Genomic DNA, 12,566 nt, shown 5'->3' with positions numbered 1-12,566 from the left:
GTTCCAAGAGAATTGCAATCCAGAAGCCAATTAGTCTTTCCTGAGCTCAAAATCAATTAGATATCCATTTTCCATTCTGATGGTGGATATATTAACACTCACAGGACAGGTGAGAGGTGATCATATTGTTGGAATGGCAACCCATATCAATGAGCTACCAGGGCCATTTTGTATCCCTAGTTTTAGCTTCTTCTTGGGCAACTAGATTGTTTAATTTTCCAATTTCTAGTTTGTATTTCTATATTTTTCGCTGCTCACAGATTTTGTGACCTAGAAGTTCTACAGGACTAGGAAAGGTGTGGCAGGCCATTAGAGAGTTTGTAAGGGCACCTGCTGTTGTGAAGTTTTATTGGTACAAGCTCAAAGGCCTGATCTCTAATAAAACATCCTGCCAATTCTAACATGCTTAAAGAGCTTTTCATCATAGGTTCCACCACTGCTGAGCAAGAGGAGAAAAACAGTTTTGGGTTAAGAGTCGTGATGGTGGATGGGGCACAGAGAGCGGAATGAGCGGGAGGGAAAGATTCGGCTTTCAGCGATCAGGGCATTCAGGTTGAGACTTGTGGATGATATCGTGCTGAATGGGATTGCTGGGAACAAGGAACAACACTGGGTTGTGGGGGAGGGGGAATGATTTGGGGATCACAATTTGGTGAGTCAGGCTAAAAAGAGCCCAGGGTGAGAAATTAGCTTTTAATTTAAAGATGCCGACCTGTGGCCAGTTCCCAGTACTACTTTCCGCAGCTTTTAGGTTCTGCCAAAGCACATTGTAAACACTTGCTTCTGCATGAGTGGCACATGTAGTCAACAGAAGCCATGTCTCCAGGCAGCTGCTGCACCCTCCTGAACAACATTCTACAAATGGGTGCCTGAGTGTCATATTGTAGACACAGAGAAGCTGTACAAACTTCAAGATCAATGTGATAAATAACAGAATGCATTTCCTATTTGCTATCTTGATTAAAATTTGCTGCGTAGAGCACATAGACATTGTGATAGATGATAGAATTTCTTAGCCTTTGTATCTTCTAACGTCTTCAGTTTAAACTTAATCGTTTTATTCCATTTAAGATTAATTGTTTCATTTTTATACATGTTTATATTTTTCTACTTTTACTTCTTTCGAAAAGTTAAAATGGTAATAGAAAAAAATCTGAGATTTTAATTGTTGACTGATGATTTCCATTATCTACAATTTCTAATTTCTAGCATTTGTCACCAAACAGGTGTCTAAAAATGCTAGTTATTGTTTTGAAATTATGTTTAATTGATCAAATCATTGCTTATATTGGCACTAGACTATGTAGAGTTCAATCAAATATCTTGTACTTTGCAATTCTGTAAGGAACAGTGTGAAATAAAACATGATTTTCATTTCAACATCTTTTACTTTCACCCTCAAATGAAAATCAATCCCAGATTTATGCCAGTCAGCAGCTGCCATCAATCTTCTGTTGAGGTGACGGGCCTTGATTGTTTTGGATGGGAATATTATTCCTAGTAAGTTCAAGTCGTAGCTGGGTTATCAAAATGAGGTAATGATAGATTAATCCCTGATAACCTTTGGGTATTAATAATGTTTCATGAAGTCATCTGAAATAATATTATGCAGTACTGTATGCATAAATATTCCCAAAACATACCCACGCAACCCATTAATGAGTTTAACACACAAAAGTATACAGTGGACAAAGATTGCTCACCCGTTTCATCTCCTCCTTTCTCCTGACTGTGGGTGAAACTTTGTCTTTGTGCACTGAGTGATTTTGATCTTGGGAAGCTCAACACTACCCCAGTCAAACTGACCACTGAGTTGAGTATTCTGGGCTCCACACACATTCGAGTCTCATTAGCATTTTATTTTCCAGCTGGTGTGGTGGTGACTGATGCCATGCAGTGACTCTGTCAAGTGAGGGTAGGTGCTTGGTCCTGCAGAGAGAGTAATAAATGAGCCAGAAGACTTTTCTTAAGACTAGAAATGCATTTTTCTCTGTTTAAGACCCAATTTAAAAATTAAATTTAAAGGCATCCGTTAGTCTTGCGAGACCATGGATCTGTGCCTGGAAACTCTTCACTCTCTAGGGCACAGTCCTGGGCAAGATTGTATGGAAGACCAGCAGTTGCCCATGCTGCAAGTCTCCCCTCTCCACAGTGTGACAAGAATACACACAGATAAGATGTTAGCTGTCCTGTGTGATCAGCAGTTGGTCTGCCACCTGTCTTCAAGAGAGAGATAAGGAACACAATGAAACAGCATCTGGAGATGTGTAATGAAGGGACGGGAGAGAGAGAGCTGTCTGGAGAGGCTCCCCCTTTGAACCCTGAACTGTTTGAAGTGACGGACAGGCGATACCCCAGCAGGGGGATAAAAAGGGACCGGTTCGCTAAGGCAGGACACACGACACCCGAGGTAATGAGACCCTGGAAGCGGTGCGCCTCTCACAAGTCGGTGGGAAGTACCGGACAACGCACAGGGTGGAAAGGTACGATCAGCGGGAACCCGGTGTGTGTCCGCCCTTGCTTGGGTGCCGAGTTCACTGCAGAGGATCGACCGCATCTGGAGGAGGGGTCACAGTCGGTGACCTCAGGTGACATCACCAAGGACCTGCCCGAAAGCTGCTTGTGAGCCATATCGCCGGTCTGTGAGTGGAAGCCGTGTCTGAATGATCAGTCGTTCCCGTTCTCTCTCTCTCTCTCTCCCCCCACGTTGTCCATCGCCATGGCAACGATTACTGCGAACTGCACTACTAAATTGGACTGAATTTTGTGTCACTTTGAAATTGGTCATTTATCCCTAGACAACGATAGAGCTTGATTGATGCTGTTATCTTAATTCTGTGTACATGTGTGTTTATCATTGCTGAACTGTTGCATTTATTATCCTTTCGATTACTGTGTTGCTTGTTACTTTAATAAAACTTTCTTAGTTCTAGTAGTCCAGACTCCAACTGAGTGATCCATTTCTCTGGTTTGGCAACCCAGTTACGGGGTACATAACAACAGCAAAAAGGGAAGGGCATTAGGACCCATACAGCTTGGCACCAGTGTCGTCGCAGAGCAATGTGTGATTAATTGCCTTGCTCAAGGACACAACTAATTGCCTCAGCTGGGGCTCGAACTCACGATCTTCAGGTCGCTAGTCCAATGCCTTAACCACTTGGCCACGTGCCCACACAATTTAAAATATATAGAATCTAACCACCCAAACACTTAACTTTTTGGAGGAGATGCCCTTGAACAAGGGAATTAAAGGAAAATAGTTGTTATTTGATAGTTCTTATTAGACTTCTCAATATTAACCAGATGTCGAGGTTGCCTCATTTCTTTGAAGGGTACCATTGATACCCCACAAGAGGTATGTCCCAAGTTTGCATTCATTTTCCTCCCCATTTTGGTTGTGAGTACTGGGTCCCATTTAAAAGCTTTATTGGAGGATGATTCATAAGACAAACAGTGTATTATAACGCACTTGATTTACAATAAATTATCATTTATTTTTCAGGCAGGGGCTGCAGCCAGCAGTTGGAAGCTCCCAATCCCCACCCCATCCTGTCACTGTTCTTTTCCAGTTTTTGAAGGAGGCCAATGATTATAAGGAAAATATTGAGAAAATGACCCCTTGATTTTTAAATGTAATTTGAAGACTACATTCCCATGTAGCTTTCTATGAACCTTACGGAGACTACATCATACCCGATGGAGAATATAGCTTGACATCTATCCCATTTCCAAGTATTAAGAAGTCCAATAACTATCAAATAACAACTATTTTCCCTTAATTTCCTCATTCAAAGGTATCTCCAAAAAGGTAAGAGTTTCGTGGTGAGATTCAATATTTTTTAATTGTACCTTAGAAAAAATCTTTATTTATCTTTTGGTTTTAAACATTAATAACCAGTTTTCAGAAACTGGGTGTCATATTTGTTTAGTGGGATAGATTATTATTTTTTAGCTCAAATGTTTATTCAGGTCCTGCACATAAGATTTTGAAACTTGCCAAAGAGGTGCTTCAGCCGATTCATACCTAAAGACAAATGATAACCTCAGCTATTTCCCACTGGGCCACACTCAGTTGAATGCAGCTGCTGCCAGTTTACAGCACGCCACCCTGAGAAGGGCTGAGTCCCTATGGACACAGCAATAAAGGAACGGAAAATGTGAAAACACTTCAGCTTGTCAGGAGTTTTAGCAGAACTCGTTGAAGAAGAGGCAGTGAATTGAAAAAAAAATCAAGGAGTTGCAGTTGCTGTAGGTCATTCAGCACAGGCCCTGGATGATACAGCAGTTCTTTAGATGTTTGTTTGCAATGCCACGTCTGGTCACTCACATCGGTTGTGAAGTCATCCCATGCATTATGCTGTCATAAAATCCCTCCAGTGTAATGTCATGTCCAGTGACATCCATCAGTTTGTATATTATGGTAGCTTTGCTCGCAAAGACTAAGGAGAGCAAATGCTGAATGTAACAATATGAGAATTTTAACTAAATTACTCTTAAAGTCTAAGATATATTCAAATGAAATCAGTAGTTCAGGGGGATATCAATGTTTGCAATATTTGAAGACACTGAGGAATTTTCAGAATGATGGACTTTACACAGTTTATTTGGGTGAAACACTTATTTCTGAAAACCTGATAACAGGTGATGTCTCCTATAGTATAACCAAAGCCAAATGGCCTCCTGGAGGATTGACATTAATCCATGCTGGGGGAATCAGAGGCTGGGTACCATGGCAACACAAGGTCTTCTTCCAGTCACAAGAACTGTGGACATCTCCAAAGACTATCAGTGGCAATGGTCAAATCTTTGAAGATTTATGTCAGGGGCTCAGGGAGTCCTATGGAAAATGCATAGTCGTGTTGAGCTCCAAACACTGGGCCCCTGCACCAGGAGTGCAGAGTCAAAATTCTTCTGACGACCCAGCAGTGACTCCTCCATGGAGACCAGAAGTCACCCTGAATACCCCATCGCAATCTCCTCTGGCCATCCAAATGACTAAGGATTCTTGTCCTAAGATTGCAAGACACTATGGCCATAAGCTCTTGTATCTCCCAGCTAGCTATCCTCATCTCAGTCCTTTAGAGTCAGCATGGGCTTCAATTAAATGGTCTATAATCAGCAACAGGAAAGATTTTACTGTCACAGGTTTGCCAAAGATGAAAGGCTACAAGTGTATTCACTTAAAGACTTTGATTGAAAGTGCTATTGAGGGGGTAACACCTTACAAATGGAAAGCATCCTTTAACAAAGTCAGGAGGTGGGAGAATCGATATCTTTACAAACAAGAGTAGTAATGGCCCTCCCCTCTGACAATTGTAAATAAAAGTATGAAAGGAATATCTGGAGGTATCAGTTTCACCTAACTGAATTGATATTAAGACAGGACATTTCCGATGCCTCTAACTCACTGTTGGAAAGTCATCACAATCAGGGATAGAACCTTTCACATGATGCTAGCAACATCTATCTGGCATCTGTAGGTTTGTTCTCATTTTTTGGTCAGAAAATTACGAATATGGAACACTATCAGTTTGAAGTCAGTATGGAATTCATAGCTTAGGGAATGAATGTTTCATTCTTGATATCTCATCCCTCAGATTTGTGATGGAAAATTCCTATACCTCAAAAATATTGGAAAAATAATATTATGCACTTTCTCACTAGTTTGTTGAATTTGAAATAATCTTTCTATGAAACAAATTAAAATGACTAAAACACATGATTAAGTGACTTAAACTTTAGGATGCTATGGTCAAGTGATGCTATCACAGCTCGGGGCATTTTGGAGTTTGGAGTTCAATTTGGCACCATCTGTTAGAAGTTTGTACGTTCTTCCCTTGAACCACATAGATTTTCTCCACGTCCTCTGGCTTCCTCTCACAGTCCAAAGACATACCACTTAGTAGGTTAATTTGTCACTGTAAATTGTCCTGTGATTATGCTAGTGTTAAATAGGTGGGTTGCTGGGCTAAATTAAAATACATAAATGTTTAATTACTTTTAATGATGCCTCATAGCTCTTGCTCAAATCCTGACTGCCAGAGCATGCTTCCATCTTTTCACTATTAATTCTGGTGCAAAAAACAGTGTCACAAATTGACTACTCCAGAAAGTTTCTCCTCCTCAGACCCTGATGACATGAACAGAAACAATTTCAACATAAAGAATGTGAATATCAATTTGGCCACTTGAAATACGTTGATGAAAGTTTATCGTTGGATTTTAAAGTGATTACAAATCCCAGTATTATCTTTGAGTGACATTTCTAAATGAAACTTATCACTTACCCAAAATTCAAATACGATGATTTATTCCAGGGGAAGAGGCTTCATTCCGATGGCTAATAATGCTGATTGGGCTAATTTAGAAACCATTCTACCAACCCCCACCCCCCAGTATCCCCAATTTCTTAATTCATTTTCAAATCAACTGTCTTAATTTAGAGATGAATCAGAGATTAATAGCATGTCGTTTTCAATCGATCATCTAGTGCTGATCAAAATTTAAAGCAGATTAGTGTGGCACAACTTTAGATGTGCTTCCTTGTCAGTAGATTCATAGTGTATTTAAAACAATGCTAAGGAGAACTTGATGGTTTACTTTTCAAGTCTGCAGCATTTCTGTGCACATGGTGCATCCTACTTTGACACGGGCCATTGGCCAGACTTGAATAGTTAATCAGTTTGTCACAGCAGAAACTATTCCACTGTTTCACCTTAGACACACTTTAGAAGTGAACACTGAATCCCAAGAGGCTCTCAAATGCATTTGCGGAATTTGTTAGTGGCCCGATCAGGCATTCTCGGCTCAATTTGCAGACAGTATCTTCAGAATAGAATGTGCTTCAGGTATTTCTAGAATAATCATGGAAGTGTCAAATACATTTCTTTCCCATCAAGTTACCTATTCTGTTTTTAGAAATACAGCTACGGTAAAAATGCAGAAAACAGTCAATGGGTCGGGCAGCATCTGTGGAGAGAGGAACAAAGAACCAGCGTCAGGTTTAATATCACTGGTATATGTTGTGAAATAAGTTATTTTATGGCAGCAGTACATTGCAATACATAATAATAGAACATTATAAATTATAACAATAAATATATAGAAGATTAAATTAAATAAATAGTGCAAAAAGAGAGCAAAAGAAAAGGAAAAGAAATAGTGATGTAGTGTTCATGGGTTCATTGTTTGTTCAGAAATCTGATGGCAGAGGGAAAGAGGCTCCTGCACCTTCTCCTTGATAGCAGCAACGAGCAGAGGACATGCCCTGGGTGGTGGGGGTCTTTAATGTTGGATGCAGCCTTTTGAGGCATCACTTTTTGATGCTGGGGAGGCTAGTGCCCATGATGGAGCTGGCTGAGGTTGCAAATTTCCAGTTTTTTTCCAATCCTGTACAGTTACCCCTCCTTATTTCAATAATATTTGGGTAATATTGTAAATATTGTACATTGTTTGATTAAGCATTTTTTGCTGTTTGCATAATGCATCGCGGGTTATATGTAAAAGTACGTAAATGGCACACGCCATTCTGCTGCTGCGTCAAACATGCATACCTCACTTAAAGTAAAAACGAAGTTAGACTCCCATTTCCTTTGAATTAGTTTTATGTTCTGGAGTTACAAAAGATTTCAGTGGCAACAAGGTATTTTTAACCTGAAGATGAACCTGCAATAACTAATTACCTATTGAAGTGCAGCGAGACGTTTCCAGTTTTAAAAAAAGCACAGTAATTCCACAAAGTTAGTCTAAATGGCATTTCAAAGATACTGAACTGAAGTCTGCAGATATCCAACTGAGAACTTATACTGGAGAAACTATAACTCCTGTGGGAATGACATTCGTAGCAGTGAAATACAACAATCGGCAAGCCACATTGAGCTTGTCTGTGGTAAAAACAGGAGGGCCAGCATTGTGGGGATGTGATTGGCTGAGACAATTACAACTTGATTGGAGACCCATCTGCTATTTACATGCCACATCCCCCGTAACAGAAGGCAAATTAAGAAAGGTACTGGATGATGCTACATGCTATACACCATGAGCTGCTGCCCAACCAAGGGCAAGCAGGTATTGGTGCCAACTTCTGTGCCTCTGATTGGAAAGCATATTGGACCAAGGAATGACCATGCAGCTCGGAGGAATCATGAAGGTGACGGCAGCAGTAGTCTGACCATAGATGTTTTTGTGGACAACATCAAAGAGAAAGCTTCTGATGTGTTGACTAGGCAGCTACTTACAAAATGTGACTTGGTTTTAAGCTAGAAGTGAGTTCAAGGAACATCAGGAAAGTTGGAAGCATTCGGCTTTTGTGAGTATAAAGAACCAGAAACCACTCTGCGTACCTTAAGATTATTGCATGAACTTCAAGTGTGAGACAAAAAACTGCTTGTAAAAGTATTGTAGATGCAAAGACCAAAGCCTGGCTGCATGAATGGAAGGCCAAAAGAAAAAGAGTCAATGGAGATACGAAAACAGAGAATTCATCAGATGATGTTGCGGATGAGGAAACAAGAGGAGAGTTCAGATCGTAAAGGGAGTAATATAAGGGTTAATAACAGAATACTCCAGTGAACTAAACACACCTTCCCAAGTTCACGTTGCACATTTTAGAAAGAGGAAAAAGGAACAAAAGGAGGAGGATGACATAAGCGCTATCGAAATGGAAGAGGGTAAATGAGACCTGATTTCCCAAGAAATGATCAAATTCAGAGATACTCACAAGCAGCTGGAAGAAGAAAAAGGAAGGCAAGAAAAAGAAAGACATGAAGTTGAAAAGAATCAAATAAATCGAGAGAGAAAAGTAGAAGAAAGGTGTCCAGAGCTGTCAGAACCACTTCTTGCAGTCCCAGAGTCAACTCCCGACAACCACCATGGAGGAGGCTCCAGAACTTGAGATTGTTCCACAGCCACAAGTCTCACCAGACAAGCAGAGCAATTCTCTTGTCAGGAAAGAAGTAATTCCACAAATCCTCCACTGTGATTAAATCTTTAAGTCTGAATGGGACAATTGAAAATTCATTATGTTGTGAATGGTCTATATTGTAGTTGTATTATATAGTATGCAGCATGTTTGGTGTATGTATGTAAGTGGAGACGCATTCTGTATTGAATTGGAGTTTATAGCTAAGCAGGGAGGAATGTTGTGTATTTAATATTTCAGTAACATTTGATTAATATTGTAAATATATTGTCTGATTAAGAATTCTTTGTTGTTTACATATTGCATTATGGCTTATATGTAAATAGCATACATCATTATGTCACCAAGTCAAACATGTGTGCCTTTCTTAAAGTAAAATTGAAGTTAGACCTGTATTCCTGGCTCCTTAATTCCTTTGAATTAGTTTTATGTTTTGGAGTAACAAAGCAAAACAGAGTGCATGGTTGTTGTTTCGACGCCACTCAACCAGCTGATCTGTCTCACTCCTGTACACCGCCCCATCATCATCTGAAATTCTGCCAATAGTTGCATCATCAGCAAATTTATATTTGGTAAGTGAGCTGTGCCTGGCCTCAGGTCTAGAATGAGTAAAGCAGTGGGCTAAGCACACATCCTTGAGGTATGCAAAGTGTTGATTGTCAGCTATGACAAGGCATTATTTCCATTATGCACTGAGTTATTGCTTTAGGTTAATGACCCTTCAACAGAACTGTAAAACCCAGAGGAAGGGAACTGCTTTTGATATTAACTCAGTTTTCTTTCCCATTAACACTGTCTAGTCTATGCTACAGACTAGAGAACTGTGCTTTTGTCTTTTTGGTGGAAATTACTCCCCTGCTTTTGGTGACAGTGTTTCAGAGTTTTGAATTAGCATTGGGAGAGGACAGGCAATAATGTTCAAGTTGTGAAAATGTGCATCTTGAAGGGAAACCTGCAGGTGGCAGTCTGGTTTACGCCTGCTACCTTTGTCCTTTCTCAGGTCAACGCTCCTTCGGTTGACATATTCTGGAAAGATCATGAAACCACATATTTCACTTATTTTATGCCTTTTACATTTTTTTTTTGTCTTGAGTGTGATTCTGGAACTGCTGGAGCCTGTGATTTGCTGTTTAGAGATTGTTTGGGTGTTCAAGCGCTCTGCAGTCTTTGGGAGGATTCCGGGAGACAGAGGCAGCGTGCGTGAACCTTCTGGTGGGAATACTGCAGGACGGGGCTTAAGCCGATGTCCGACTCCATTTAGGATGGTTGATTGGGTGCCAATCATATGGCCAAAAGGGACTGCAGATAACTTTGACTAACTTCTGTAGGTGTGTGGTGGAGAGTATATTGACTGGCTGCATCACACCGTAGTATGGAAGCACCAATACCCTTGAATAGAAAATCCTACAAAACGTACTGAACACTGCCCAGTCCATCACAGGTAAAGCCCTCCCCACCATTGAGTGCATCTACATGGAGCATTGCAGGAAAGTGGCATCTGTCACCAGGGCCTCCACCACTCAGGTCTTGCTCTCTTCTCACAGTATCAGGAAGAAGGTACAAGAGCCTCAGGACTCACACCATCAGGTTCAGGAACAGTTACTACCCCTCACCCATCAGGCTCTTGAATCAAAGGGGATAACTTCACTCAACTTCACTTGCCCCATTTATGAAATGCTCCCACAACATATAGACTCACTTTCATGGACTCTTCATCTCCTGTTCTTGATATTAATTGCTTACTTATTATTTTTTTTTCTCTTTGTATTTGCACAGTTTGTTGTCTTTTTCACACTAAGCTGTCCGCCCTGTTGGTACGATCTTTCATTGATTCTATTATGGTTGTTGGATTTATTGAGTATGCCTACATGAAAATGAATCTCAGGGTTGTATACGGTGAAGTATACTGTATGTACTTTAGTAATACACTTTGACCTTTGAACTTCCAAGTCGCAAAGAAAAACCAGAACACTGGAAGAACATAACAAGCCAAGTAGAATTTGTGGAAGCATTGCAAACGGATATGATCATTGTACATCCATCAGCAAGCACCCTCACTTCACAGCTTAATCTCGAAAAGTCACTGGTGGAGCAACTGAAGATGGGTGGGCTAGGGCACTGTCCTGGACTGGGATGATTGACCTTCAATGGCCATATTCCTTTGTGTGAGGCATGCATACCTTAGCTTTTTATATATCTGAATGCCATGCTCTGAAATTGATTTGTTTTTCAAATTCATTCATTTTGTGTATGTTGTCCGAGTCTGGTACAAATATTATCAATCTGGGTGGTACCTCTTGCACATGGAATATCCTTCTCTTGCTGGACTATTGTTGGTGGCCTAGTTGAACATTATTGGCAGTAAGAATCTGAGAAATGGATAAAATCTGGATAAAGTACATGAATTCTGCAAAGAAATACATAAAAGGATTTATACCAAGAGACAACCTGTTAAATGCTTCAGAAACAGGGCGACAGTGCACCCTGCAGGGCATTTTTGTAACTGCATATCTAGATCCAGATTCAGAATCATTTGTTCATCACATGTACATCGAAACACACAGTGAAATGTGTTGTTTGCGTTAACAACCAACACGATGTGCTGGGACAGCCCGCAACCATGCCTTTCATGTTCACAGAACAACACAAACAATAATAACAACAGAACAACAGCAGCAAAGCAACAACAGCAAAACAAACCTTTTCGTCCCTCCTCCTCTCCTCCACCCGCCAACACACACAGACGGGCATCCAACCATGGGACAGGCTGACTTTGGCCTCCAGATTCCAGTGGACTTGGACACACAGACATTGTGCCCTTGACTTTCCCAATGGACTTGCAATCCCAGAGCCCCATTTCTGGATTTCTGATCAACCTTCGGGCTTTCACCTTCAGTATCGATCCCGGATAGCTTATTCCGAGCTAGCTTAGGGATATAAAAATCATGAGCCTGCGCCTTAAGAAAACAGTAACCTCATTGACAATACCACAGAGCACTGAGTTGAGACTCGTTAGTGTGTATGACTCACACCAACTGGTCTATTGAAGAGTGCTCTGCTAACTTCCTGTTCTAGGAATATAAAACATTGAGCAGAATTAGGCCATTTGGCCCATCAGATATGCTCCACAATTGCATCATAACTGATCCATTTCCCTCTCAATCTCAATCTCCTGCCTTCGCCTTGTAACCTTTCACATCCTGATTTATCAAGAATCTATCAACCTCCGCCTAAGACACACCCAGTGACCAGGCCTCCACAGCTGCCTATGGCAATGAATTCCACAGAGTCACCACCCTCAGGCTAAAGAAATTCCCCCTCATCTCCATTCTAAATGGAAGTCCCTCTGTTCTAAGTTTGTGCCCTCTGGTCCTCGACTCCCCTGCTATAAGAAACATCCTTTTTACATCCACACTATCAAGGCCTTTCAACAATCAATAGGTTTCATTGAGATCCCCCTCCCCCTCATATTTCTAAATTTTTGGATTTTTGAATTTTCTCCCAGTTTAGAAAACAGCCTGTACTTTTATTCCTTCTATCAAGTGCATGACCATACAGCTCCTGACACTGTATTCCATCTGCCACTTCTTTGCCCATTCTCCTAATCTAAGTCCTTCTGAAGCCTCCCTGCTTCCTCACCACTACC

At 40.8% G+C, this 12,566-nt stretch overlaps 1 protein-coding gene across 1 annotated transcript; it reads left to right on the top strand.

Moving 5' to 3' along the window:
• Positions 1-4,469: 4,469 nt before the first annotated feature.
• Positions 4,470-5,291, top strand: LOC140203728 (uncharacterized protein C21orf140 homolog). Its single transcript, XM_072269762.1, has one exon. The coding sequence runs from the start codon at positions 4,470-4,472 to the stop codon at positions 5,289-5,291; it is 822 nt and encodes a 273-aa protein (XP_072125863.1).
• The last annotated feature ends 7,275 nt before the right edge of the window (positions 5,292-12,566 follow it).

The sequence above is a fragment of the Mobula birostris genome, chromosome 10 (assembly GCF_030028105.1).
Source record: "Mobula birostris isolate sMobBir1 chromosome 10, sMobBir1.hap1, whole genome shotgun sequence".
NCBI lineage: Eukaryota > Metazoa > Chordata > Chondrichthyes > Myliobatiformes > Myliobatidae > Mobula > Mobula birostris.
The sequence above is the reverse complement of the archived record's forward strand: the minus strand, read 5'-3'. Positions and strand labels throughout refer to the sequence as shown.

Excerpts from the sequence above, each read along its gene's own strand:
- LOC140203728 (XM_072269762.1), top strand. The coding sequence starts at position 4,470 with ATGAGAATTTTAACTAAATTACTCTTAAAGTCTAAGATATATTCAAAT.